We start from the raw sequence: 26,823 nt of genomic DNA on the forward strand, positions 1-26,823 counted from the left end.
TATTATTATTATTATTTTTATATTACATAGTAAAACTTACGTCGTCCATAGTCCTATTTTTTACTAGAATTCTTCTTGTTGTTTGCGAACTGATTTATTTCTAGGCTAGATTTGCCAATCAAAGGCCCAGGCCCAGCGCCTAACATATTAACAGAACAAAATTAAAGAAGTGTACATTTCAAAGAGTTGGAAAATTATTATTCATTTGCACTTGGAACTGTTTTTTCCTTTATTTTTCATGGTACACTACTATTTATTCATTTTGACTAAAGTATAAGGACCTAAGAATGTGTTTTGCCTTTTTTCATTAATGATGTGCTAGAATAAATTATGATATGCGCGTACATGCATGAATGGAAAAACTACTAATTGACGCATTTCTAATTGTTGAATATTGTCAAAAAGATTCTACAAGCCTAAATGGATTGAAATTTGTGATTTTCATGGAAATAATAATGACTTTGGGTTAACTACATTTTGACCATCTAAAATATTTCAAAAAAAGACTAATAACAGAAAGGGCAGTTTAACAAGCCCGTGTTATGTCCAATCATTCTTTTTTCAAAGTTTTATTGCACATTGCCAAAGTCCATTTAGCTCAAGATTTTGATTCACAATATGCAAATTCCTTTATTAAACACATGAAAGTTCTAATCCACCACCTCTACCAAGGAGGGTCACCTACCGTCTACTGATGTCGGGAAATTAAAAAATGGTATCTTAAATCACTATTTTGATTTTTCTCAAATATAATTAAATGATTAATTTCAACAGTATTTCTCTAGAAACCCCTCTCTTTATTAAATCAATGTCAGCTTTACAAGATGATGATACTCTGAGTCCTGGACCATCATCATTACATTAACTCCTACCCATAATTTCTTGGATTTTTTTCTGTGTAATATGCCAAAAGCAGGCGTATTGCTGTAACACGTGTACTCTCCAGCATTATTCATTAATCACAAGTTGCTAATATCTTTTTTCTATTCAATTGACAATTATGGTTTAGAATTGAAAGTTTTTCTAATATTAGAATTGAATTGCATAAGAATTAGCTGTAACCTGATAATTGACTATAAGGAATAAATGCGTGGTCAACCAAAATTGAGTCTGAAATGAAAATAAAAAAACCAAAACTGAGGCTGGAAAACGTAAGAAGCGGACTATTATAGGGTTGGACCATGTGAAATCGGTCACAAGAGCACAAACAGGATCATGGTCTGATTCAACTTTCCAAATACTATTGTAAAATATTCCCACAAATTCACCATGTTTGACAGTTGACACTATTTTAAATAAGAAATTAATCGAATTATCATCATACTATTATCGAAATTGAAAATAAGAAAAATATTTCTTAATTATGGAATTATCAATAGTCAATCAGTAACCAAAAATTTCCAAAAAAATCAGTTGGAAAAATAAAATAAAAAAAGAAGTATATATACGGACAACATTAGAGATTTAAAGGGGTTTGTGTTTGTGTTTGTGTATACATATACATATTCCAATTCCATTCAGTTACAGATACGGACAATCTCATGCACTCCTCTCCTTTCTCTGCATCTTCACAAACCAAAACCACTTCAAATTTCCTTTCTCCCCTAATTCCAAAACGCAAATCATATCATCCTAATTAATAAATACATCGCTCAATCACACAATTCATGTGATCTTTGCATGTATATTTATATGAATAAATGAAGGAGAAGGAGAAGAATAATGACGACGATGCAAAGCGATCATAACCCTTTATTCAACGCCGCAAAATCGAGCTTCAGCCGCCCATCTTGGGCTTTCACACTGCTCCTCTTCGCGGCGGCGGCCACCCTCACCCTCCACGTCACCACCCGCGCCATCTCCCCCCTGCCCGATATCGGCGCCGCCGCCGCGCCGGAGACCTGCTCCGCCCTCTTCCGCGCCCCGCCGCCGCGGAGGCTCGTCAAATCGATCGCCGATTTCGGCGGGGTCGGCGACGGAGCCACCTCCAACACCGCCGCCTTCCGCCGCGCCGTCGAGTTTTTGGAGAAATCCGGCGGCGGTGGGGGTGGGGCCCAGCTGAATGTTCCTAGGGGGAGGTGGGTCACGGGAAGCTTCAACTTGACGAGCGATTTCACGCTGTTTCTCGAAGATGGAGCTGTCATCTTGGGATCTCAGGTGAGGCTGCAAATCTCCATGTATATTTTATTGTTTTTATTCATTCTTTCGAATTCGCTTTCAGACAAAACATGATTTTTTGTTTCCTTTCTTTTTTCTGTTTTTTGCTTACAGTTTCCCATGTCTTAATTTTGATGCCTGCACATGGGCACGTAATTAAATGTGGGATTTTGTTTATGACAGTTTTTAAGCTTCAAATTGTCAATTTGGTTTAGGGAAAAGGGTGCAATAGGAAAAAAGAGACATAAAAATGTTTTCTTTATGCTAATTATACACAGCCTTATAAATTAATCCACTTTGGACTTGTTTATTACGATTAAAGATTGAGTTTTTAAGCTTCAATTTTCAATTTTGTTAGCGGAAAAGGGGTGCAAGAGGAAAAAAGCAACATAAAAATGCTATCTTTATGCTAATTATACATAGCCTTATAAATTAATCCACTTGGGATTTTTTTATGACGATTAAAGATTGAGTTTTTAAGCGTCCCTGGTCAATTTGGTTAGGGAAAAGGGTGCAAGAGGAAAAAAGCAGCATAAAAATGCTATCTTTATGCTAATTACACAGGCCTTTTTGATTGTGTTTTAATGGATAAGTCTTGTTGGTCTAATTTGGGTGTTCGAAGCTAATAAAGATGAGTAATTTGAATAGTAGGATCCGGAGGAATGGCCGATCATTGAGGCGTTGCCTTCATACGGAAGAGGTAGGGAGAGAGAGGGAGGCAGACACATTAGCCTCATTCACGGAAATTCCCTTACAAATGTTGTCATTACAGGTACAAAAAAAGATTCTTTAATGCTTTAGATAATGATCATCATTGTTTATTATAGTGTTTGTCATAATTGAACCACCTCATGCTTTGCACAAGTTTTGAATAATGATGGATTTCAACTATGTTGTCTATTTTCAATGCTTCCCTAACTTTGTTTAAGCCTTACTTAGTTGACTAGATGATTAGTGGTGGTGCTTAATGCACCTTTCCCTCAATTGTAATCTCCTTGTAATGAGTTCTCTAAAGCAGAATCTTTAACTGTGCCTAATAGATATTAACATTTGATTTATGTGCCTTGATGTTAATTAATCGATCTTATTAAGTCGAGTATATTTGCAGGCAACAATGGTACGATCGATGGTCAAGGGAAGATGTGGTGGGATCTATGGTGGAACAGGACATTAAAGAACACAAGAGGCCATCTTGTTGAACTTGTAAACTCACACAATATCCTGATCTCGAACCTCACTTTCCGAAACTCTCCGTTTTGGACCATTCATCCTGTTTACTGCAGGTATCACTTCATCTCCATTAGTATTTGCTATTGTTGTTTCTGCACAAAAAGAAGGAAAAAAAAAGGAACTTTCGGCTGAAATCTGCTGTCTCTGTATGAACTTCTTTAATTTAGGGAATGGGGTAAGCAAGTTCAAAAAATGTGTGATGTGAACTTGGTAGTATTGTATTCAGGTATTGAAAAGTATATTTAGGCCTGCTAATTTGTCACTAAAGATCATTACAAGATCACATCTGCTTATTTTAATTGAAAAGATACAAAACTTTTGATAGCACCAACATAAAAAATAAGCAGCAATATGTCATTACTGTTGGAACAAAGCAGTGGAAGAGATAGAAAGGAATCAGGTACCGAAATACCAATCTTGGTGAAATCGATTCTGTCCATTAAATATCGATTTACGAAAAACAAAAATAAAAAGTATTCTTTAAAGAATGAAGAAAAAAGTATGCTTTTAAGCATTTGAAGATTTTGTCTGTGCTTTAAAGAATGAAGATTTGAACTTTGAATGATGCTTCTCTTGGTCAGTTGAGCATATTCTGGTTCATATAATCATAGATGTTGGTATCTTATATTTTATTCATTATTCTTTGTAAAAGAAAGTAAAAAGTGTTTGTGTTATTTTATTTTGATAAGCATTTTCTATTTCTTCACAGCAATGTTGTTATCAAAGACATGACAATATTGGCACCTCTAAATGCCCCAAATACTGATGGAATTGATCCAGGTACTAATAATAGCACTCTACACCTCACATGTTCACATTTCCTTTAAATAAGCTAATAAATTAAATTAAGCCGAAAAGTGTTATTTGTGCAGATTCAAGCACCAATGTGTGCATCGAAGATTGCTATATCGAGAGTGGTGATGATCTAGTAGCAGTGAAGAGTGGTTGGGACCAGTACGGCATAGCCACGGCCAAACCAAGTGTAAACATTACTGTAAGAAGAGTATCAGGAACTACTCCAACATGTTCCGGTATTGGGATTGGCAGTGAGATGTCTGGTGGCATCAGCAACGTTCTAGTCGAGGATTTGTACATTAGGGACTCTGCAGCCGGAGTAAGGATCAAAACCGACAAGGGTCGAGGTGGATACATCACCAACATTACTATACAAAATGTTGTGATGGAGAGAGTTAAGGTGCCGTTGAGGTTTAGCAGAGGCGCGGATGACCATCCAGATGAGAAATGGGACCCTAACGCGTTGCCTTTGGTGAGAGGGATACGGATAAGTAATGTAGTGAGTAAGGATTCGAGAAAACCCCCCTTGCTAGTAGGCATTGAAGGGGCTCCATTTCAGGATATATGCATGAGAAATGTTAGCCTGCTCGGGATATCGCCATCTCAGAGGTGGAGCTGCGAGTTTGTCTCTGGCTTCAGTGATGGCGTGACTCCCATGCCGTGCTTAGAGTTGCAGAGAAACGGCTCCTCGTCTTGGTGTTAGTGTTCAGGTTTTGAGTAGTGCCTCACTCCATTCATCCATTATTTATATAATGTGACATAGTAGTATTCATTCTTTTTTCCATTTTTTATACTACACAGTTGTTTAGGAAGTAGACAAAATTCTTGTAATTTTACTCATTTGACAGCATTTTGTAACCAACAAATTCTTGTATTGCTTACTGGATTACAAGATTTTCCTTGCACTTGGTTGTGTTTTGTTCATTTCACAAACTATGGGAAATATGTGACAATATAAGAGAATGAAATATTCAGAAAATGAATTTCTTGAAGCACAAACTAGATACACATTGTAGTAAGCTCATATACATTTCACCATTTCCAAAACACATTAGAGCCACACTTGTACTTGTCTTTCCCTTCACACTCCAAGGCTAGATCTTCACTAAGGAATGGAACTTTCTGCAACAAACAAAGCCATTCTACTATCTTAGCACAAACCATATGTATATATATCAATAGAGATGGAGAGGGAGAAAGCAGACCTTCTGTTTGGCAAGATCCTGGCATCCGGTGAAGTTCTCGGGGAACTTGCACGTGCCAAACTGAACGGTGAAGGCGCGTGCGAAGTTGGCACCGCTGGTGGCCAGCCTCTTCTTGTCATTCAATTCCTGCACCAAACAGAAAAATCTTGATCAAGCATCTATGGCACATGATCATGCAAAATCTTTAGTAAAAGCTAACCTTGTTAGCCTTGCTCTTCTCCAAGTAATCATCGATGACGCCAGCGTTGGCGCTGGAAGCAGCAACGGCGGTGAAGAGGGCGGCGCCAAGGCCGAAAATGGCAGCTCTCCTGCCTGACTCACTGGACTGCTGGGCCCTGATGACAGGCAGCCTCGGAGCCGGTGCTGTTGGAGTGGCAACAGAGGGCAGAGAGCTGACTTTGGAGTTGAGCTCAGCGCCGGAGATGGCGTAGTTGCAAGCCAAAACACCAGAGTTCATGGCTGCCATTAGAGATGGATTTTGGGATTATGGGGAAATGAGGTGGTGAGATTAAGGTTTATGAAGTGATGTGGATTGAGGTTGTGGTGGGAGTGTGGATAAGGTGAGATTGCCTCACTCCCTCATTGGCAAATTCTGCATTTCATTAACTCCTACTTGGCACTTTTCTGTGGTTGGATTTCCATTTTTGAGGGCCCATTTTTTGTGATCTTAGCTTTTATCCAATTCAGTATATTACTAAAAAGGAGTAGAACCCGATATCAGGCTGTGAATGCAGTAGACCATTTGTTCGTTTGAAATATTTATAACTGAAATGTTTGAATCCTACTTACAAGAATTGTAACACAAAAGAAGAATATGGAAAGATAAGCTACTCATACTCAAGTTAACACATATGGGATAAAATATGACTCTGAATAACCTGCAAACCAATGAGCTAAAGAAAACACAACTGGTCCATCGCTGTTTACACGGTGAGAGAGAGAGAGAGAGAGGTAACATAATAAAATGGTTCACGGATATACACTCAACAGACCATGTTCGGGGCTTGGGTGGTGATTTAACAGTCTTACTACAACTTGTCCGAAAAGTGAAAGCATAGTTAAGCAAGATTGCATTCTGTTGTTACCTGCAAAACCATGCACAAGTCGGATTTTTTAACGTTTCATCGCGATGTTTGCTTCTACTATAACAAACTGTTGAGGGTGAAGGCTGGTAGAACATCGTCCGATGGCAAAACCAAATACCAAGAATGCAGTGGTAATCCAATCTCCTATGCTCAGAGCAATTTCATGGCCAACCTGAGTTCACTGCCACTGGCAGTCACAGCCATGTGCTTCATTGGTGTTTTCCCATCTTTCTTATCATCTTGTGCCATGAGTGCCTCATCAATGACATCAGACACACGATTTCAATCCCCGGATCAATGCCAAAGGATCATCTTAGGTGCTACAATTTCTTCCTCTTCCCACTCTTATTAGTAGCAGAACTCTTGGAGGGTCCTGGCAACACAGAGGGTTGTGACTGTCTGCCAGGTGATGATGTTCTGACTCGTTTAGCAGCCCATTTTAGCGGCATATTGTCTACAACAAGACCTATATTATTGGAATCATCCAACTCCACGAGCTTCTGGACTTGGTCGAGAACTTGTAATGTCCAGGCAGTTGACAGGTCCATTGATACAGAATCATCCATTGGCTTCTTCCAGAGATCCATTAACATAGTTTTAAGTGACTGAAACGATAAGGAAGATTGGTAGTGAGGCATATTACCACAAATCATATTGACCTTAATCACATGCTTGCATAGGTTCCCTTGCAACGCCCATTCACAGTCACAATGAGCAAATTCAGAACCAGGATTCCAGACTAGTTTACTTTGGCTGCTGTCATTTTGACTGAGCACTTTAGCAAAAAGTTGGTCTTTTTCATCAAAGGAAACAGAAGCGTTGGGAATTTGGAGAGCTCGATACCATGAAGTCGAAGCCATGTATTCCTCCTTCACGTTTGGAAATAAATCACTTTCATCTGCATAGCGGTCAAGCCAGTAGCTAGAGTGCAACTCAGTTGTCAACTTATGAACTAGCCAATCAACCCTCTGGAGGGAACCAAGATGTGAATCATCGTACAGTCTAGTTTTCAGCTTCACGTGATATGCTTCAATTGCACCGGATGCTTCCTGGCTTGCAAGTGGCACAGTCTTCATTAACTCGAGCCACATTTCTGCAGCATATAAGATTCATGAGAAATCAAGCAAGAGTATGCAAATGACAACAGTTTAAACAAAGAAACACATATGTAGTACAGATCATAGTCATCTGACCGATCTTAGGGAGCCAAGAATCTTTGAAATATTGCATAAAGGAAGTTTGATCGACACAATCCAGCATAAGCTCTTCTAAAGCAACGTTAAGATTCATTCCTCCCCAAATGCCGTACACTATTTGACCCAAACGTTTAAAGATCTCCCTCTGGACTTCAATGTTAGTACATTTCTTAACTATATGTCTCAGCCATGACCTACGAACCCGCCAGAGGGAAAAAAGTACAGGGCAAGAAAATGTCTCCCTGAAAAGATGAGAAAACCAAATCAATAAGCTGTAATAACAAAATAGAGAAAGATTGAGGAAAAGAAACACAAGCAAAGCATTTTGCCTTATGGGCTCAATCTCTGCAGCAGCATCGTCAACTATAAATCCGCTGGCTTTCCATCCATGGTCAACTGAGTGAACTCGATCAAGTAGTGATTTCATCCATATACTGACATCTGGCTTAGCAATACTGCGGGTAATGATCCAAGCAACAGGGAGCGCATGTCCTCTTGAGTCAAAAACAAGAAGTGTGCACAATGGATACTGCAATTAGAGTAACTCATAATTTGAAGGCCATGAAATACAGTTAACTATGCAGCACCGAACAAACACTAATATTTAAAAAAAGTTACCTTTAGTCTCTTAATTCCAAATGTTGAATCAGCTGCTATGATACTGCGATGGCCAAACCGGATCATTTGTTGCAGCTGCCATTCAGTCTGTATTCCTAAAATAAAAGGCTCGTTTTCTGACGTATCTCGATAAAAGAAAATGGACTTCTTGTTCCGCTCAGCCCACAAACGGATGCTTGCTTCATCATCGAGATCCAACTCTTGAGTGGAACGCTTAATAATCATCCCAAGTTTCTGCACATATTGTGAAGCATGGGTTTTCACTTTTGGATCAGGACCACAATAGCGTTGAACCCCCTCAATATGTTTCTCCAACACATTTTCCTCGGGTATACCAAGATATATCATAGACATAGTTTGCTGTTGAATCTCACTACAAACATACGGAATCTTCTTGGCGCCAGGGCCTATTGCATCCTTATCTAGGGGACCATGGCAGACAAAACCTGCTTTATTCACATGACGTCTCTCATTATATATAAGAAGCACAAGGGATGGACGGGCATACAGACGCTTCACAACAAAATTGCATGTACATCCCCGCATAGATTGAGGCCTGGCTGCACGATTTCGAGTGTTTAGCCGATACCTTCTACTTGGCAATGTACCTCCACCTTCTCCATAATTTTCAGGTCCAAAAGAACACCAATACCTTCAAAACAAAAACAACTAACAACAATTTTAGAAAGATGAATCGGAAACTGAATATAAACAATGGTAAATTTATTAGCTTGCAAAAAGGGAGTTCAAGACAATGATTGATTACTTTTTTCAGAAGGCACACGGGTTTGGTGAAAGGTTTAAACCATTGAAGTGAAATAATAAAGATTCATTTTCAGACTAAAATGGATCAAAACCTAAAGTGGGTGTTTCCATGCAATTCTACACAAGAGTATATATTTCATGTCTATGTAGTTGCGTGTAACATTTACTCCATGTTGTTACAGGTATCTTTTAGCATATATAGTATAGGGGACAAAGTGGACCTCATTCAAGTGCTAAACAGCTAAAAACATGGATGGATAAATGAATTTTCTTATCTACCTTCACCAGGAAATCTTTTTTATCTGTCTAACAATGTAAGAGTGAAATAAGCATGTCCTTTAGATTTAAATGTGCAATCACATCATAGATAGGTATATAAATCTACTAACACCACTTCTATCTTACACTGCTCTTCATTGTTTACCATACTATGCAAGATTGGATTGGGACAGTGGTTTTTATTTTTAGTTTTTACTGAGAAAAAACTAACAATGCCATGGATCGATAAATAAATCTTCTCATATACATTCTGTCTCAGTAAGACATCTATTCTATGTTCAAATCGGTAGAAGTTGAGTGAGATAATAGTAAATTTTTATTCAAAAAACTACATAAGTAAGAACTGAAATACACAAAAGTTGTGCAATCTTTGATGTTTGGTCAGTCATATATGAAGCAAGTGGAGGCAAGCAAAACCAAACAACTGACAGTTTCCCTTCTGTGTTAAGTATGGACTAATTTGTACAATCATGTGATGTAGGAGTAGAGCTTTCAGCTGATTGTAGCTAGTGGATCCAATGAAGGACTCAAAAAACGAGACATGAGTGAACACCAAATGGTTCGGAGGAAAAAGGAAAGTGAGATTCTCAGACACATTCATCTTCCAAATTCGGTTTATTCTTCTAGTCCTCCCCTGGAAAGGGAGTGAATCTGTGTTTGGAAGCTAAAGAAAAATTGAGTGCACACTCTACAAAAACTAAAAAAGCAAGATACTTTAATTCCAAATGAATCTATCCATTTTATGCCATCCTTAAAAAGCCATTTTAAATGATAACATCCAAAAGATTAACAATGTAGGGCCATTATAGATGAAAATATCAACCCACAATTCCAAATGATAGAGATGAATAAGTGTTTAGATCAGACCAATATACAATTAATAAAAACGACAACATAAAAACAGTAAATTGAATACTTACAGCCTATACTCCAAATACTCATCATTCTTGTATTCCTTTAAGCTTCCTGGGGATCGTTTCCGGCCCCTCTCGATGTGGAACCTAGTTGGGCACTCTAAAGTAGAACATTCTCCAATGATGAATGCATCAACCCGATCATAAGGTATAAGAGCAACTTCATCACATCGCTCTGCACTCCTAAGCTTGACCCAATCCAAATCGGCTGAGCAGAAATCTTCTCCGGGTGGATCTTGCACTTGGAGATCATCAATGGATTCAATCACATCCATCTGCTTCAGTTTGACCCTTCAACTTCTAAAATTATGCGATTACCTAACAGCACCATTCACTGTGCATAGCTGAAGCAAATAACAAATTAAATTAAAAAGAATACACACAGTTAAACAAAAAAGATTAGGCCTTTTGAACATCTACAGCATCTCCGATGCCTCACACTATAACACTTGTTTAAATTTCTTATCTCATTTATGAAAGGATTCCTTGTCTAGTTTCTAAGATGAGAAGAGAGGTAAATGAAATTAAATTCAATGGTTCCTTGACTCAAATGAATATATATCGAGATATTTAAGCAAATTAACTACGCAACAACATTTCAAGAGTATAAAACACCAAAATCACCAGTAATAGGAGGTAGGGAATCATAAAGATTCATTTTTTTACGCTTTAGCGGGACAACAAATGACAAATAAATTAAATAAAACAACATTAAATATGTTTAACTAGAAACAGGATGAATTGGATATTAACAAAGAGCAATCACGCTACAAAGAAAATCAGAAATGCAAATTTCTGCAGAGGTGTAGAGATACTCAACAAATTATAATCAGGATTTGTGTTTGGGGTAAAAAAACTTACAGCTGCTCCATGGCAAATAACTCTCGTACCATTCAGTGTGTGTGTGGAAGAGAGAGGGTTTCTGTTGAGGGGCTGAAAATTTTGAAGAGTGTTTGAAGGGTTGAAGGCGCAACAAGAATACTCTCACATTTCTTTCCCTTTTTTTTTCACTGTTATTTTAGGTTTCCAACGATTTTATTTCTTTATTTTTTTCCTAAACCAGGAAAAAAATAACCAATGCTAAATCAAACTATAGTATTAAAATATACTTTACTCCCTCCGCAAATAGGAGTCCCGTTTTTCCACTTTAGTCCGTCCGCAAATAGGAGTCTCGGTTCACTTTTACCATAAAAGGTAATAAGGTCTCACCTTCCATTAATTCATTTCACTCCCATTTCATTTAATATTAATATATACAAGTGGAACCCCTACTAATTTTTTCATCCACTTTTCTTAACAATTACTCCCTCCGTCTCCTATTAAGAGTCACATTTTTCCATTTCGGTTCGTTCCCAATTAAGAGTCACACTTCATTTTTACCATAGATGGTAAGTAAGTCACACATTCCACTAACTCAATTCACTCACATTTTATTATAAAACCAATATAAAAAAAATGGGTCCAACAGTCCACTAACTTTTTCAACCAACTTTTCTTTACATTTCTTAAAACCCGTGCCGATCAAAGTGTGACTCCTAATGGAGGACGGAGGGAGTATTAAAACTCGTGCCGCCCATAAATAAGACTCGTAATGGTGGATGGTGATGGTATAAATGAGTGACTAAATATAGCTAATTTTCTTATTATCGCCTCTTTTATAATAGTACTACTATAATTGTCAAGTATTAATATAAATTTAATTATCCATAGAGCCCAATTAAACTAGGCCGAAGAAATTTGCAGTCATATTGTTCGTGACAGAATTCTATATTTTGCAATGATCTTAACAACCTACTGTATTTCCTTAATTTAGTTAATGCGGTGATACATAATTTAATCAACAAATTTGCAATCTCATTCTCTTTCGATCTTTTCTTATCTCTCCTTTCTATTTTTCTTGGATTTTCACATTTGACGACTGTGTGTGCTTCATCGTAGTACTATTTTTTTGTACGAGAAGAAATTCACTAATTACGTAGCTATATGAAGATTTCTTTATGCCATGAACTCTTTTTTGCTTATTCCAACATTCATTTGAATATCCATTAAAAATAGTGGGGTTATTAGGATTTAGGAATTTGATTTGAATTGTGAAGCCAATTGATATCTCATTTTTTATCGGTTTGAAATTTTAGAAAATTATTTGACTTTATAAAAAAATGGTGAAATAAGTTATTAAAATATGAATTTTCATTTTATATATTAATTTTATAATAAAATGTAAAATAATGAAAATGAAATGAGATATTTAGCGTCAACACTATTTTATATGGAAAGCATATAAAAGTAGTGCTTCTAATAAAATTAGAGCCGAGCCCAATATTAGGTTCGAATAGTTCATTATTAAGGCCCAAAAGACTAAACCTTGGTCCATACATATAAACATGCAGATACAAGTGCAGAGCCCAGCCCAATATTTGGTTCGAATGGGTTACAATATTTTAAAGTTACTGTTTTTGAACCCCACCACATGCAAAAGAGCCTTTTTATAACAATCCTGAATCGTATAACTATTAACGCTCCAAATGTTAAAAGGTTCTTAACTAGGATATCAAGATCCACACTAATAACTGTTAAATCTATCTAAATCATCATATCATCAGTCTCCAAACACATCCATCCCCTCTCTAATTCAATGGTAATGACGTATAGCGAATATTGCGACTTTACACTTCATAAACATTACGAAATTAAAGTGGTATATGGAATATGCATCGCCAATCAGAAAAAAGTCCAACTTCAGTAAAAGCATACAAACTCCTAATAGTTGTACACCTTTTGTGATCTGTAATAACCTTTTAATTATTACTCTATCTTCTCTCTTTCCTTTTATTGAAAATGGCAAATGGCAAATGGCAAATGAAAGTTAATTTTCCCAAAATGCACCAATAAAGCAACAATTCCAACACATTCAAGTACTACCAAAAGTCTACTGATTAAACATCACACTTCATCAAATCATCTGATTCAGAAAGAAACAGCGGAGTTCATTTATTCAAAATAAGGAAACATTATTCAGATAAACCACAGGAGTCCTTGCCAGAAATTTTCACCATAAGGCGAGAATTTGAACAAAATGGCTCCTCATACGACTCCAAAATAGACGAAAAAAGGGAGAACGGCGAGAAAAGCATAACAAGGAAACAACAAACGCGACAACTCTTTAATATGAACTCCCAACCCCCAAAAAGTCAATGAATTCAGGATCTTGGATGCAGGCAGAACTCGCATCCGAGATCATGGAACTCCCATCGCTAATTGTCTGATGTGGGTGAGAACCAGGGCTGTTTGGGATGGAAGAGGGCGCTCCAACCTGGGTAAAACTTACAGCCATTCCATAGACAGAAGAGGAACCACTGATGAATGGAGGTCGCGTTCCTCCACTGGTAACATCAGAAAACTGTGAATATCCATTATCCAGAGGGACATGGGGATCATTGCTGGAAAACGAGGGTGTGGATTTCCTAGTCCCTGCAAGTATATGGTAGTGATTCTTCACTTGGTTATCTGTTCGACCGGGGAAGAACCTGACTATGACAGACCACCTGTTCCCTAAGCCTTTGTGAAGCTCAAGGAGCATTTGCTTTTCTTCTAGACTAAATGGTGTCTTATTAAGTCCTGGCTGCAATTGGTTGAGCCACCTTATCCTACAGCTCTTCCCTAAGAAGAAACCAGAAAACAGACCTCATCCGGTAGCACAAGAAACTGAAAAGGGACTGACATGCATAATAAGAAATGTCTATAATAAAGCCTCAGACACAAGGGAAAAATACCTGATCTCCCTTGGATATGAGTTGCAATGTGGTCCCACCTTGCTGCACCATACTCCTGGACAAGGGTTCTTAGGAGGTCATCTTCCTCATGTGTCCAATGCCATCTTGGGCAAGTGTTTCTTCCCCGACTTGCTCCGGCACTCGTTCTCAAGGTTGCCATTAAAGAAATTTAGAGCGTCTTAAAGATGGCTAATTATGTCTGGCTTCTGAAGTGAGAAGTTCAAAACGGAATTTATAGGGGATGGAGTTTTAATAAAATGCATCGATGCATAGCTGGAGAGATAAATAATCTCAACTGATTTTGTCGATTTGGGCGAATTACATAAATATCACACCTACTATTCACTGACTCAGGTTTCATTGTCAACACATCTAACGGACGCTAAAGCATTCTAGCATCGTAAATGACTCTACTCCGTGCGTCAATGCCATTAATGAGTTTCTGTACTTAGCGTTCGCTATGCGTATCCTTAGAAAAGCCAAAGGAATCATTTCCGTAATATAATGCGAAGAAATGCATAGGTTGCATCAACAAAGAGAAAAATAAAATTTTAGAAATGAACTAAGTTGGTCTTTTAATTGCAGGTCTGAGTTGAGTGTCCATTTTGCAAAAATATAGTACTTAACAAACAACCCAAAAGTGTTGGTATTGTGTGTGCATTCTGGGAAATAGATGCAAATTCTATTTTTCAAAAGAGAGGCAGCATCTGCCACAGCATTCACAGAGAATGATGGACAGGAGCATGGCGAAAATTTAGGTTTAAGTATTATTGCAAGAAATTTTTTAAAAAATGAAAAATACTGCCATCTTCCAAAGAGAAATCCTGGAACAATGTGATGTATCACATCATTCATTGCCTTTACCTTTTAAATTCATTAAATTGTTGTGCTTAACATCCTACCGCTGAGTTTTCAGAGAATACACTAGCAACAAGCTCCATAAATAAATAACTATTGTACATGGAGAAATTTGATACAAGCTACGGTCATTTAATGGAGTATAAAGCTTACCTTAAAGGAGTTCCTTGTCAGCACCGAATATTTGCAGCCCCATGCATCCTTTCAACCGCTTGGAGGTTGCAAACATGTTCGTAGGATGAACTTATTTGATTAATCTGTTTCAATTGCTCCCAAAGTACCCTTTCTGTTCCTTAAGATACTGGCCTGTGACATCATTTTCCATATAGAAACTCATTAATAAACAAAAAGAACTTCTGCAAATAAGCAAATGGTCAGGACTAAAACTTGAAGCAAGTTTCTCAGTTGTGAGGCACATGTCACTCCCTTATATTGCTGTAGATAAGGAAAGAATGAAAGAAAGAGGGTTAGAGTCTGATTGTTTCATTCCAGGATATTCTTGTACCTATCATTATCAATCTTGGCATATCATCAGAAAAGTACTCAGTTTAATCAGCATAGAGTGCTTCCTTTTTATGTCAGAATTTAGCGAGTAAAGCATGCAAATTGCGAGTGTGCAGGTGGAATAATCAGCCTCCTAATTGTAATTGATTAATATTGAGCATCAAAAGAGAGGGTAATTCATATACACTTGGGGGCGTTTATTTTGAGTGATAGGATGGATGAATAAAAATAATCCAAGCTAATCTACCATTTACTTTGATGGATTGATTAATGTTGAACTTGTTTGACCATCTTATCCTTCAAACACTCAATCATATGTTTTATCAATCAATCTAATCCCTAGAAGTAAATTCCCCCTTATAGAACACTTTTTTTAGTTCAAACTGGCTTCACTCTAAACTATTTTCAAACCTTCTTTAGAAAACGAATCTGTCATAAAATCAAATTGGGTATGCGTGTGTATACTGTATACATATATCGGAGGAAATCTTTAACGATACAGAAATCGTGGTGGCAAAACGATCGAGCAAAGCAACATATATAACTGCTATATTATAAATTCACATTAGTTCCCATTCTAAAACCATAATGGTATGTCGCTTAAAACCATATTGGTGACCAACCTTGAAAACACATTCCAGGAGAATCCAACACCTTGTACCTTGTGAACCATACAGTTATTGCCGAAGGGACCTACACACATAATAATATTTCAAAGAAAGCAGTAACTATATAGAATTTCTCAAGGAAAATGCAGCAAGTATTACTTTGACATCAACAGGTAAATCCATAAATACCTTCCAAAGGGAGAAAGTACTCAAGATCACAAAGATTCTGGAACACTATGAGGTGTAAAGGATTTAATCCATTATCGGGAATGAGAAAATAAGGAATGGAAAATCTAATAAATATACTTGAGAAGTGTAACAATAGAAATCAGCAGCCCCTAGGTTTTGTTTTGCAAGCAACCTAAGGGAAGTAACTTACTGAGCAGGAAAATTACTACAATAAGAGAATGGTCAACAACATGCACCAAAAAAGCTCAGCCATCACCAGTCCCTTGGTTTGAATGCTAAAATTATCCAAATTACCAAAAAGGTCCAAATGTTAAGCTGGAATTTTTTTCAGTAGACAGGGCAGAAAGAGAAATCAGAAATCATTATTGTACCAAGAAATATATAATCTGTCAGCATAATAATTGTACGCATAAGCAACTGTATTTATTATGATAGACAAGAACAGCACAGTTAAGTTTGGTCACAATGGAAAAGGCATGCTAGGGTTTATATATTGGTGGTATAAACACATATGCATGAAGAACTGACAAAGCATATTATCGGAAATATATATAAAGTATCAAATTATTGGTGTGAACACTTTAAGCAGGAAACTGAAATTGTTGAAAATAAGAAAAGCCGTATCAAGCTTCATGTATACCTGATATTTTATCTTCTTTTTCAGGCAAAAAAGCCATTCAAACACCAAAACTCTAAGTTACATGGTTGAAAGAGGTTCTTTGAAACAATCAAGCATGAGCAGATGATAGCCAACAATGAACACTAAAAATAAGGATTTAAAATCTTGTAGAGAAAGAATTTTCTTAAGTCCTCTTCCTTGCAGATTTTTTGGTTTTCATTAGCATCACAAGAGAGGGAAGGCGCTGAGGCACTGGTACATTCATAGACCTGTATAATCTTCTTAAGTTTTCATCATAGCAGTTCGAAGACCTCGCAGTTGAGGTAGCAGCAGGTTCTGTGGAATTTGTCTCAGTAAATTCGACTTTTCTCTTGGTTTGTAATTGCTCTTTAGCATTCACTTGAGTAATATCTTCTTTCACAAATGACACATTCTTTGTTTCTGCTGCTGTTTTCGCCATTGAACTACTGGTGGGAATCTCCTTATCATAAGTATTGTTAGGCCCACTGCAATTTGTTCCAGAAAACTCAATTTGTCTCATTGTTACAAATTGCTCTTCAGAGTTCTCAGTTATAACATTTTCTTTCTGAAAGGAAACATTCTTTGCCACAATCAGTTGTTTCTCCTCAGAGTTACAAATGACTGATGCATCTTTACATTCAAGTAGGAAGGATGAATAGGGGAGTCCAAGGCTCGCTTGCCCAAATAATGTGACCATTGGTCTTTTGCTTGGGGGAGATAAACTCAACCGTTTCTGCTGGTAGGTGGATATGACAAAAGGTCCAGATTGCTTTTCTACATGGCCACTGGAGATGTCCACCACATGCGAGCAGCTCAAATTCTCATTCGATCCATCTGGAACTAAAGACTCTACCATATTAATGTCAAGAAGTTTGCATAGAGAGTTGTCAAAAGTTTGTAGATTTTTAAAACAGTGCTTTTTAACATAATCCAGCTCCATAGCCCTGCAGGTAGGCGTTGTTGACACTACCCATTTAGGCCCAAGAAGTTGCAAGGCCCAATCCATTTCCTCTCTGGATGAGTGTATTGAGTAACATACGTGCCAAATACCATGCATATCTTTGACAGCTTGATCAACTCTTTCCTTTCTTTGCTTTTCCATCTCAGAAACACCCTCATTACAAGCATACCATTGTGAAGAAGGACGTATAATAAGGGGTTCGTGCTGAAAATTAGCACGTGCATCAGCTAGCATTGCTCCAGCTCTTTCATATAGTTTTGGGAAGCAATCAAATAGTTGGAAACGTGAAGATGGATCTTCTGATATGATCTCAGGGGCTATAAGTTTAAGCGAGTTAAAGCACGCAAAGTTTTTTGCTTTATCTACATATATCTTCTCACCAAATGTTTGTGACACCTCTACAAGTATCTCTTCTTGACCTAGAAGATCACATGCCAAATACACCACACGGGCATCAGGGTGTTTCCATATACAGTTGATAACCTGGTTTGCAAATGTTCATATTCACACATCAAATTCAAATTACAGTCAGTATATCTACTGAACTAAGCATCTCAAAGGGGTAGGGGCATAAACAGCAATTGTAATCTTAAACCTGTGACACATCTATCCAATTATACGTACTTTCTGGATAGACATTTGGCTATAAAACTTGCATTTCCACTTAGCTAGAATATAAGAAGCTTAGTTGTTAAGATGCCTTGATCACTTGCCAAGTAACATCTAAATATAATTTTAAAACTTTCAACACCTTCAATGTACATGAGTAAAAAATGTGACATTCTGTTGTTCACTGCCGAAAATATTAAAATAAAAAAGCCGTAGTTTCCCTCATTATCTCATAAGGCACACTAATGCACATGCCATTTCACTATTTTTAACTGACAGCTTGGAACAGAGCATGGTCATGGAAGCTTTTGGATTGTACTTAGGGTTTAGGGTATGTCCACAAGCCAAAAAAGACATATTCAAGGAGGATTAATGAAGTATACCTGCTGCTTCGCTGAGTGTTTGCTGGGCATCTTCACAGGACATTGACCAAATGTGCAATCTAAAAAGATGTAATCAAATGGACATTTTGGTTCTTTCCCTTTCTTGCCAATGTACTTGTCTGGTAAACTTAGCAAACACTCGGGGGTTAATCTGCAATCTCCTGTGTGAAATACATTGCCAAAACTTCCTTCAAACAGAAACATCACTGCTCCTGAATAAAAATACAAAATTCTTGTGAGATTCCTTTTTCATCAGAATTTTTATTGAGACCAATTAGCCGTAGAGGTAAAGGTGACTAGAGAAGAGGGAACATCAGGAGGCATGATAAAAGAGGCACGGTTATTCACCTCTAAGGAAGTGAGGAAATGTGAAAAATTGTCAGAGTGCATTACCAAGTTAGCTAATGCATAAATACTACTCCGTATATAAAGAGGTTGGTTATTAGTACATAATACTACATATATAAAGAAGGCTATGCACTGATCTGATAAGAATGACATACTAATACTATCATTACCTTTCTAATTCTATTCACACAACACGTTACTTTTCCACTATACCCTTTCCAGGTCGGTGACAATTTTCTAAAGTCCACCATTTGGATGAAGTGAGAATTTCTCACTTCATCCAAATGATATACTAGTAAAAGACTATAGCCTCGCCTGAGCACTCCCAAGAAAATTGACCGAACAAATCTTCAACTCAATACTCAACAAAGTAGTACTTACATTAGCACTTTACAATGATCATTAGATGCATATTATTTTACTCTGCTTCTTTTCTTTATAAGTCTGTTCATACTTCATAGAAAACATGCAAAAATCACCAATAAGGAACACAAAAATAGTATTTCATGGTTGTATCCAAGTTGAATAGAAATGCAAAATTCAGAAAATACGAAGTGCAAACATAAGAATAAAGCAATACAGACCTGGACAGTGATTGGCGTCAAACGCAGTGACAACGAAATCACCATCCGGATCGTCAATCACCAGAGATTGACCGACCTCAATACCTACGAACATCGATTCATCAAGCTGCAAAAACAATTCGAACAACAATCCGATCAGAAAATGCGAGTGGTCAGCGAAAATTAATAGTAGTAAAATTCAAATTAAAGGAATAGGCTCTCGCCTGAGGGTAGAATTGGCGGAGAAGAGTTTTGGTAAGGAGCGTGGAGTAGATAGGATAGGAAGCGTGAGAGATGATCCCTTGCGCGTGGTCTTTGTGAGCGTGGGTGAGGAAATGAGTCCTCTTCATGTTGGAGGAAGGCGTCCATGTATCAACCGAGAATGGCAACCCCCTCGGCATCTCTATCGGCATCTTCAATTCTCTCTCTGTGTCGTCTGTTAATCTGAAATGCTCTACAGTTTTAATTTCTCAAATTTCTGTAGAATACAAAGTCTGCGGTTTGAATCTGAAAATAATTCCTTTATACTCTAATTTATTTACTATAATCAATAATTAATAAATAAGGAGTACTAAGTACGAAACCGGAAGATTTGGGTCCTACTTTAGTAGGATTAATGATTTTCTTATATGTTGGTTAGATTTAGTCACTTAGAGAATTACATGAAGAAAATAAAAAAAAAGTTGAAATTAAAAGAATTGAGTGTTCGTCTTCATGTTAAAAATGACAATATGGTTAACTATTAGAACCTGAGACAATTTAATAGAGCAAGGTGATCCTCGAAGCACTCTCTTTTCTAAGGAAAAAGGAAGGTAGCGGCTGCACGGAAATTAGATGGCAATTACTGCAATTGCGAGAAGTCGACCCAAGAAAAGAAGGGAGAAAAATTGAGCGCACCTTACCAAGAGGGCCTTTGAGTCATGGGTAAGCCAAGAGCTTGGTTCATCAACACAAGTGAAACAAAGCATATTATTTGCTCGGATAAAAGTCAAAATACTTGTAAACAAGTTGAAGCGAAGAAGATCTACATGAGTAACTGAGACTTATAAGAAGTTGTCGGGATAAGCGAAACTCAAAGTCACATATAGTCATAAGATGAAGTTGAAGGATGTGTTGATGTCTCAAACATTCAAGAAATTCATGCGAGTCATAGATGATGGATGTAAACCTGTACTTATAAGTTTATGTAGTGCAAATTAGGGTACATAATATATTTTCAATGATTTGTCCAAAAATAAACGTAATGAGGTAGTGTGTAGCGTAACCAAATCCAATGAGTAATAAATGTATAAAAGCGTTAGCAAATTTTGATTTACTTAACTTCAACTCTCAAATGGTGACTTTATTTTTCTGCAAACTGTGGTTTTTGTCAAGTGGGTAAATATTTGCACAAATTGGTGAGGTTTTAATCAGTCAAATTATTTTTGAAGCAAAACTTCGAGTGTAACTTTTTGCAGATCGTTAGAATAAAAAACTAAAATACCTTAACTGGTCGAACTGACCGGTCCGAATTTAAATCAAGGCTGCGACTAGAAAGATTCATTTGAAATTCCCAACCAACAGTCTTTATCAGTTATCAGTGTTCTGATAGCATACAGAAGCTCTATGGTCTCTCTCTTTCTCTATCTATTTACATGGCCATCATATAGATTACGTTCAACGGAACTGTCAAATTGAGTTTCATACCATGATTACTTAAAGCTCGCTCAGCTAGAGCTACCTTTGGCCATTGTACTGTTTCGAGGAAGCAGGCAACTCAACTCGCCTGCTCCACACCTCGTATTTTAGCTCATTATCACACGAGTACAGCTCTACGAGCATTGTGTGGGTTGGGATTTTTCATCACATCTCTGGACTACTATAGTATGTTCCTCGTTGGAGATCTAAATGGCGCTTGAGCTCTAAATTGTGGGATTTCGAGCGATGTTCTTGAGATGGGCCTTAACGGAAATACCGAGTGATCACTATAATTTTGACTGCTCTGCCCAACATAAGGATAAGAGGGGTGCTGTGGAGAAAGGAAAAAGCTGTTGTACGCCCCTACATCACGTCGTAATGGGCTTGAGGAGGGAGATACAGGCAGTGATGTAATCATTCTCGTGTCATCCCTGCAGATACAGTGGAAGGAAAGTTAAATTGCCACGCACATGTAATATGCAGATGAAACACATCTAATCGAGTAGATAAAATACCAGTACCTAGGGCTTAATAAGGTCCTTGGTATATTTAACCTCGGACCATCATCTCTATCGAAAGAGCTGTTCTTCGGTCTGCTGGACTGCATTTCCTGAGCAGTCTGCAATGAGTATCAACATAAAAGGTTAACACAGATTGCACAAAGCTTTGGCTAAGCGTTGTTCAGGTAGTTTGAAATAAAAGCACTCTGCAAACACTAATAGAAGTAATTTTATGGTCATGAGTAACTGCAATAATCAGCAAATTCAGAAAAAAAAAATACATAGTACTTCATCACCAAGGGCCCCTATAGTGAAAAGGGAAAATAATCGGGTTCAGATGTCTTTCAGGATCAGGGACCAACTCTAGGACTAATTGAGCCGAATCCAATTTAACTAGAAGTTCCCAATCACCAAATAGTGGCTCTATACTTTTAACACAGTGAGAATGTCCAAAACAAAAGCAAAACAAAGGAATGAAGAAAAATTGGAAGGGCTATAACCGGAAAGTATCAAAGAGTTGAACAGGAAAAATGTCAATATAAGAATCAGCCAAGATACTGAAGCATGTAGTTTACAAGAAAAATTACCGGTGTGCGGCTTCCATCAAAAGACCGAGGAAAAGCCTCTCTTGTTATATTGACATTAGCCCGTGCTGTTGTTTGATTTCTAACAAAAGGGTGAGTGAGTAACTGGGATGCAGTTGGCCTGGCAGATGGCTCCCGCTGCAAGCATAGCCTTATGAAACCTTTTGCATCAGCAGATAGGTACTCTGGAATTTCTGGAGCATCTTTGCTGTTTCCAATTTTAAATATAGCAGCAACCTGATAAATCAGATAAACCGAGTACTTGAATGCCAAAACAATTTTAAAACAACAAAGTTCAACTTAGCAAGTTAAGATGTCCAACCCCTTCATACTGGCTCCAGGGCGGTTTAGAAGTAGCCATTTCAAGAACTGTGCATCCTAAGCTCCAGATATCTACTGGAAGGCTGTATCCATTTGTATTCATAACCACCTGATGGAATATAGGCATACAGCACATATAATCAGAAATCACTGAGGGAAAAATCTGTCTAAAATACATTGTCAATATCTATCGTTTTCAAATAGAAAGAGACATACCTCAGGTGCCATCCAATAAGGACTTCCTTTGAAGGAGAGCATTGATGAACAGTTAGCTATCTATTTAAAAAATCATTACATAAGCGAGTTAGTACTTTGGAATAATAAATCAACATAGCATTCAGCTTATCCATGTAAATTTGCCTTCCTTTGATCATGCTAGTCTAGATATTTTAATCTGTTCAAAAATGGAAATCTACTACTGAGGTGCATGAGACTGATTATATCCAATGCGAAGATATGGAGCGAAAGATATTTTTTTTTGATATATTGCACATTCATATATTTTATTATTGAGTGCCCTTTAATGCCACTTCTACACTTGCAAATAAGCTTGACTGCCAGTTCATTCTCCAAAGAGAGTGACTGGCTCTTATACTCGTAGCCAAGTTGAACTTCATGACTAGCACTGATACTGGTCAACCATGTTTAAGAAATACAGAATTCAACCAACCAATCACACAATAGAAAATAAATTAAGCAATACTGAATACATACATGTTTTGCCATTCCAAAATCAGCAAGTTTAATTTCACCATTTGGGTCTACCAAAATATTTGCTCCCTTGATATCTCTGCAGAGAAGAGGTGAAATTTAGAACATCGCCATGCAAAAAGTGAAATACTGTTTTGATTACCAGGAAAGAGAGAGGTGAACCTGTGTACAGTATTGCGCCCGTGCAAGTAGGCCAGACCAGAGAGGATCTGACGGGTGTAATTTTGGATAACAGGTTCGGCAAACGCACCATATTCTTGCAGTAATTTGTGGATGGAACCTCCAGAAACATACTCCAAATAAACTGATAGCCTTTCTTCACTCTGGAAGAATTCAAGCACAGTTACAAGGAACACTAGCCACGGTCGAATATGGATAATCATAGAAACAGACACTTTATACTTAAGTGAGATGGGTGGCAGACTTGATTGATACTGATACTACTAAGGGGTTTTCCTCATGAATTTGCAGCAAAAACTAATCTCTGGTTCTACAGTGTGATAGGTCTGGCAGGAGATAGTGGAAGCATTTATTCAGTAAAGACTGAATATTTTGTTGATTTTCGAAATAAGAAACAGTGTTCTGGATTATGAGCTTGCTGAAACGATGACTTTTGGTTAGACAGGGATTTGAATCATTTGATCTTGGTACTTTTTCATATTTACCACATTACCCACTTGATCAGTTGTCAAATTACATGTCTTGGTTATTATAATGTGTTTTGCAAGATTCTCTGCATCCTGAACATATTTTCCCATGTTGACTTTCAAACAATCGATCAATAAGATATAGTCCCTATAATACTAAACTGAACTAAATCTTACCAGATCACTTCCATAGTATTGAACAATATTTGGATGTGAAAGCTGACTTAGCAAGCTTATTTCCTGAAAAGATGAATATGTGTGAGGAAGATTAATATAAGAACAAGACCCTGGCGGTAAGTAAAAGGAAAATGCCATAAGGTGGAATGCCATTCTTCGAGTGGTTGACAATGTAAATCAAGATGGAAAAATTTCAGAAATACCTGATTCAGTTGCTTGAGACTTTCTTTTGATGACTGATCATCTGAAACAAGTCTAACTTCTTTTATGGCACACATTTGCCCATTCTCACTGCCATAAAAACACTAGATTGTCTTATTACGCCAATACTTTTTCCAAAAACATGTATGTATCAATCCATATGAAAATGAAGTTATTATAGAGCATATTATGGTAAATTCCAGTCAAAACAATGTTTGATATATTTATTAAAAAGGCTACGACATGAATCACTTTCCTTAAAAGACATCCCATAAATTCCAATTACCTGTTAAAGCCAAGGTAAACATGACCAAAAGTGCCTCTTCCTAGAAGCTTTCCTTTTCTCCATTTAGAAGCATTATAACTCGAGCTTTCATTTGTACCAGGACTTCTTGGGGTTGGTAACGCAGAAGGGCTAGCTGGAGAACCAGGTGGAAGGGGAAGTTTATGAAGCTCGCTCTTCCCTTCTTCCAGCTTCCCACCCGGAGAGTCCAAACTCATTCCACCAAGACGCGCATGAAGGGGTGATACGGGTGTTGTACTGCACCTGGAAGCTCGGGCTGGGCTTCTCATCAAAGGACTCAATCTGTTCTCGCCATGTCCTCTGACAAAGGGATTAAAGTATGTCATCCACAACATAGAGAGGCACAGTGAAAGCCAATTATTAGCAAGTTGTTATTGCCTTCACATCTAATGCCAGAAAACTAAATACTAACACTATTCGTAGGGGAAGTATACATCCACTTTGCCCGAAAAGTCAACGGAGTGGTAGAAAAATCATCAAAATCATATCTTAAAAGATTCTAATTTATAGTTCTCTACACTTCTACTCCACCTTCTAAACTGTGGATAGGGATATATATGCACAAGTTTGAAAGGAGATAAGTTTGAGATACAATCTGCGCAAGAGACAAAAAAAAAAAAAGGCACAAGATGAGGAATTAGCATTTTTAGAAGAAACTACATGGATCATCTCATTAAAAACCTCAAAAACAAAGATATAAGATAAAGGAAACTAATCAAATTTAGAGTTTTGGGACCAAATCCAGTAACTAATTCATCAACCAACAGTATAACAGATCAAGCATCATATAAGTCCAAGAACAATATCCCCAAATTAGACAGATGAACCCTTGACCAAAAAGTCCCAAATTATCTAACCAAAAAAAGGCCCCAAAAAGTAAAAAAACCAACCTAAAAGCAGGCTGATCAGCCGCAACTTGAGCGTGATCATCGGACGACCCAGAAGAACTGACGCTCGAAACCGAACCCGATCCAGATCCAGACCCGACGCCATGACTATGATCATTCGATGCCCCCAACGGCCTAGGCAACGGCTGCGGCTGGCCTTTATCCAACGAAGACGCCGAATCGAAGCCGGAGAAGCCAGATGAATCTCGGCCGCTCAATTCTCTAACGCCGGCGGAAAAATCTCTGCTGATTCTCGGCGTCGGCTGCAGTAGACCTTCGTCCAAGCTGTTGACTCTATGGCTGTCAATCTCCTTCCCTCTCTTCTTCTCATTCTTCACCGATGAACTCTTCACCGAATCCTTGCTCCGCCCCTTCTTCCCCCACCAAGCCGGCATTTTTTCTCCTCCGATTGAAGTGAATTAAACCAAACCAGACCTGGATTGACTATTAAAATCTGTTCACATGTATCACCTACTGGCACATGTATCAATCAAGGAGAGAGAGAGAAATTGGAAATTTGTTGAATTTATATTGCGAATAAATTCGATGAGAGTTGAAGACGAAAAGACCCTATTCCGCGTACACACGTATATGTATATGAGGAATTTGAAGAATTCGTCGTTGTCTTCACCTCGTTGTTTTAGAGAGAGAGTGTGTGTGGAGGTGTTTTAGAGAGAGAAGACCGAAACAAAATGATAAACAGCTAAGCAGATTGCGGACGGCAAACCAGCTACTTGACGTGGCCTACTTTTTCTAGAATATCTGTATTTATTTATCATTTTTTTCCTAAATATTTCTATTTTAATTAGTACTCCTAATTTATGCTATATTCAACAATACTGATAACAAAAACAATTTAAAGAGTTAATGATGGGTACCAGCGGTTGTGGCATAAGATTTTTGGTATTAAAAAAACGACGACGTTTGGGTTGTTCCGTACGTACATGTGAATGTATAGAAATTGTATATGTGTGGGTTTATACACGTAGTGGGAGGTGTGTATGTGTGTTGACGTGTACGCGCAGATGCATGCACTTGGTTAATTGGTGGGCGCAATATGAAAATGACGCGCTACTTCCCTACTACTCCTACTCTACCTGTCAACATGTATGGATTTAATAATTGTTTAATATT

General features: G+C 37.6%; 6 protein-coding genes across 11 annotated transcripts; 1 reads left to right on the forward strand and 5 right to left on the reverse strand.

Moving 5' to 3' along the window:
- Positions 1-1,491: 1,491 nt before the first annotated feature.
- On the forward strand, positions 1,492-5,048 carry LOC125208330 (probable polygalacturonase). The gene is made up of 5 exons (XM_048107915.1): positions 1,492-2,157; positions 2,809-2,929; positions 3,266-3,440; positions 4,097-4,167; positions 4,260-5,048. The coding sequence occupies exons 1-5, from the start codon at positions 1,723-1,725 to the stop codon at positions 4,883-4,885; spliced, it is 1,428 nt and encodes a 475-aa protein (XP_047963872.1). The 5' UTR covers positions 1,492-1,722; the 3' UTR covers positions 4,886-5,048.
- A 102-nt stretch (positions 5,049-5,150) lies between these two features.
- Positions 5,151-5,884, reverse strand: LOC125208331 (photosystem I reaction center subunit N, chloroplastic-like). The gene is made up of 3 exons (XM_048107916.1): positions 5,587-5,884; positions 5,388-5,513; positions 5,151-5,304 (listed from the first exon to the last, which is right to left on the reverse strand). Exons 1-3 carry the CDS (start codon positions 5,851-5,853, stop codon positions 5,215-5,217), a joined length of 483 nt encoding a protein of 160 aa, XP_047963873.1. The 5' UTR covers positions 5,854-5,884; the 3' UTR covers positions 5,151-5,214.
- A 63-nt stretch (positions 5,885-5,947) lies between these two features.
- On the reverse strand, positions 5,948-11,259 carry LOC125208329. 3 transcript variants are annotated; one of them, XR_007174094.1, is made up of 7 exons: positions 11,106-11,258; positions 10,251-10,588; positions 8,287-8,938; positions 7,998-8,197; positions 7,666-7,910; positions 6,473-7,565; positions 5,948-6,081 (listed from the first exon to the last, which is right to left on the reverse strand). XR_007174094.1 is itself a non-coding variant. In XM_048107914.1 (7 exons), the coding sequence occupies exons 2-7, from the start codon at positions 10,517-10,519 to the stop codon at positions 7,059-7,061; spliced, it is 1,635 nt and encodes a 544-aa protein (XP_047963871.1). In that variant the 5' UTR covers positions 10,520-10,588; positions 11,106-11,259; the 3' UTR covers positions 6,910-7,058. The 3 variants fall into 3 exon arrangements, 2 of the variants coding, with proteins under 2 accessions (XP_047963870.1, XP_047963871.1); XM_048107914.1 differs by lacking the exon at positions 5,948-6,081 and having other exon boundaries at positions 6,910-7,077; positions 7,316-7,565; positions 11,106-11,259; XM_048107913.1 differs by lacking the exon at positions 5,948-6,081 and having other exon boundaries at positions 6,203-7,565.
- Positions 11,260-13,210: 1,951 nt separating this feature from the next.
- On the reverse strand, positions 13,211-16,575 carry LOC125205919 (transcription factor MYB56-like). 2 transcript variants are annotated; one of them, XM_048105128.1, is made up of 4 exons: positions 16,003-16,575; positions 15,029-15,181; positions 14,018-14,220; positions 13,211-13,904 (listed from the first exon to the last, which is right to left on the reverse strand). In XM_048105128.1, exons 3-4 carry the CDS (start codon positions 14,175-14,177, stop codon positions 13,408-13,410), a joined length of 657 nt encoding a protein of 218 aa, XP_047961085.1. In that variant the 5' UTR covers positions 14,178-14,220; positions 15,029-15,181; positions 16,003-16,575; the 3' UTR covers positions 13,211-13,407. The 2 variants fall into 2 exon arrangements, with proteins under 2 accessions (XP_047961085.1, XP_047961084.1); XM_048105127.1 differs by having other exon boundaries at positions 14,018-14,223.
- Positions 16,576-16,712: 137 nt separating this feature from the next.
- On the reverse strand, positions 16,713-21,091 carry LOC125205916. 3 transcript variants are annotated; one of them, XM_048105123.1, is made up of 6 exons: positions 20,578-21,091; positions 20,430-20,499; positions 19,905-20,124; positions 19,702-19,807; positions 18,770-18,981; positions 16,713-18,260 (listed from the first exon to the last, which is right to left on the reverse strand). In XM_048105123.1, the coding sequence occupies exons 3-6, from the start codon at positions 20,091-20,093 to the stop codon at positions 16,980-16,982; spliced, it is 1,788 nt and encodes a 595-aa protein (XP_047961080.1). In that variant the 5' UTR covers positions 20,094-20,124; positions 20,430-20,499; positions 20,578-21,091; the 3' UTR covers positions 16,713-16,979. The 3 variants fall into 3 exon arrangements, with proteins under 3 accessions (XP_047961080.1, XP_047961081.1, XP_047961079.1); XM_048105124.1 differs by having other exon boundaries at positions 20,583-20,612; XM_048105122.1 differs by lacking the exon at positions 20,430-20,499.
- Positions 21,092-21,204: 113 nt separating this feature from the next.
- On the reverse strand, positions 21,205-26,385 carry LOC125205918 (mitogen-activated protein kinase kinase kinase 3). Its single transcript, XM_048105125.1, has 11 exons — positions 25,693-26,385; positions 24,785-25,102; positions 24,501-24,588; positions 24,298-24,360; positions 23,636-23,796; positions 23,477-23,552; positions 22,979-23,038; positions 22,764-22,871; positions 22,445-22,678; positions 21,879-21,976; positions 21,205-21,788 (listed from the first exon to the last, which is right to left on the reverse strand). Exons 1-11 carry the CDS (start codon positions 26,082-26,084, stop codon positions 21,539-21,541), a joined length of 1,848 nt encoding a protein of 615 aa, XP_047961082.1. The 5' UTR covers positions 26,085-26,385; the 3' UTR covers positions 21,205-21,538.
- Between the last annotated feature and the right edge of the window lie 438 nt (positions 26,386-26,823).

Source organism: Salvia hispanica, chromosome 2 (assembly GCF_023119035.1).
Source record: "Salvia hispanica cultivar TCC Black 2014 chromosome 2, UniMelb_Shisp_WGS_1.0, whole genome shotgun sequence".
In the NCBI taxonomy this organism is placed as follows: Eukaryota; Viridiplantae; Streptophyta; class Magnoliopsida; order Lamiales; family Lamiaceae; genus Salvia; species Salvia hispanica.

Excerpts from the sequence above, each read along its gene's own strand:
- LOC125205919 (XM_048105128.1), bottom strand. The coding sequence starts at position 14,177 with ATGGCAACCTTGAGAACGAGTGCCGGAGCAAGTCGGGGAAGAAACACT. Across the intron at positions 13,905-14,017 it reads TCATATCCAAGGGAGATCAG|GGAAGAGCTGTAGGATAAGG; the intron begins GTATTTTTCCCT and ends GTTTCTTCTTAG.
- LOC125208330 (XM_048107915.1), top strand. The coding sequence starts at position 1,723 with ATGACGACGATGCAAAGCGATCATAACCCTTTATTCAACGCCGCAAAA. Across the intron at positions 2,930-3,265 it reads TACAAATGTTGTCATTACAG|GCAACAATGGTACGATCGAT; the intron begins GTACAAAAAAAG and ends GTATATTTGCAG. Across the intron at positions 3,441-4,096 it reads ATTCATCCTGTTTACTGCAG|CAATGTTGTTATCAAAGACA; the intron begins GTATCACTTCAT and ends ATTTCTTCACAG.
- LOC125208329 (XM_048107913.1), bottom strand. The coding sequence starts at position 10,519 with ATGGATGTGATTGAATCCATTGATGATCTCCAAGTGCAAGATCCACCC. Across the intron at positions 8,198-8,286 it reads TTGGAATTAAGAGACTAAAG|TATCCATTGTGCACACTTCT; the intron begins GTAACTTTTTTT and ends CTCTAATTGCAG. Across the intron at positions 7,566-7,665 it reads TTCTTGGCTCCCTAAGATCG|AAATGTGGCTCGAGTTAATG; the intron begins GTCAGATGACTA and ends TATATGCTGCAG.
- LOC125205918 (XM_048105125.1), bottom strand. The coding sequence starts at position 26,084 with ATGCCGGCTTGGTGGGGGAAGAAGGGGCGGAGCAAGGATTCGGTGAAG. Across the intron at positions 24,361-24,500 it reads GTCTCAAGCAACTGAATCAG|GAAATAAGCTTGCTAAGTCA; the intron begins GTATTTCTGAAA and ends TCATCTTTTCAG. Across the intron at positions 22,872-22,978 it reads CTTATTGGATGGCACCTGAG|GTGGTTATGAATACAAATGG; the intron begins GTATGTCTCTTT and ends ATATTCCATCAG.
- LOC125208331 (XM_048107916.1), bottom strand. The coding sequence starts at position 5,853 with ATGGCAGCCATGAACTCTGGTGTTTTGGCTTGCAACTACGCCATCTCC. Across the intron at positions 5,514-5,586 it reads AGAAGAGCAAGGCTAACAAG|GAATTGAATGACAAGAAGAG; the intron begins GTTAGCTTTTAC and ends TGTTTGGTGCAG. Across the intron at positions 5,305-5,387 it reads AGGATCTTGCCAAACAGAAG|AAAGTTCCATTCCTTAGTGA; the intron begins GTCTGCTTTCTC and ends TGTTTGTTGCAG.
- LOC125205916 (XM_048105122.1), bottom strand. The coding sequence starts at position 20,648 with ATGCTTTGTTTCACTTGTGTTGATGAACCAAGCTCTTGGCTTACCCAT. Across the intron at positions 19,808-19,904 it reads TCCGCCAATTCTACCCTCAG|CTTGATGAATCGATGTTCGT; the intron begins GCGAGAGCCTAT and ends TTGTTTTTGCAG. Across the intron at positions 18,982-19,701 it reads TGACGCCAATCACTGTCCAG|GAGCAGTGATGTTTCTGTTT; the intron begins GTCTGTATTGCT and ends ATTTTTATTCAG.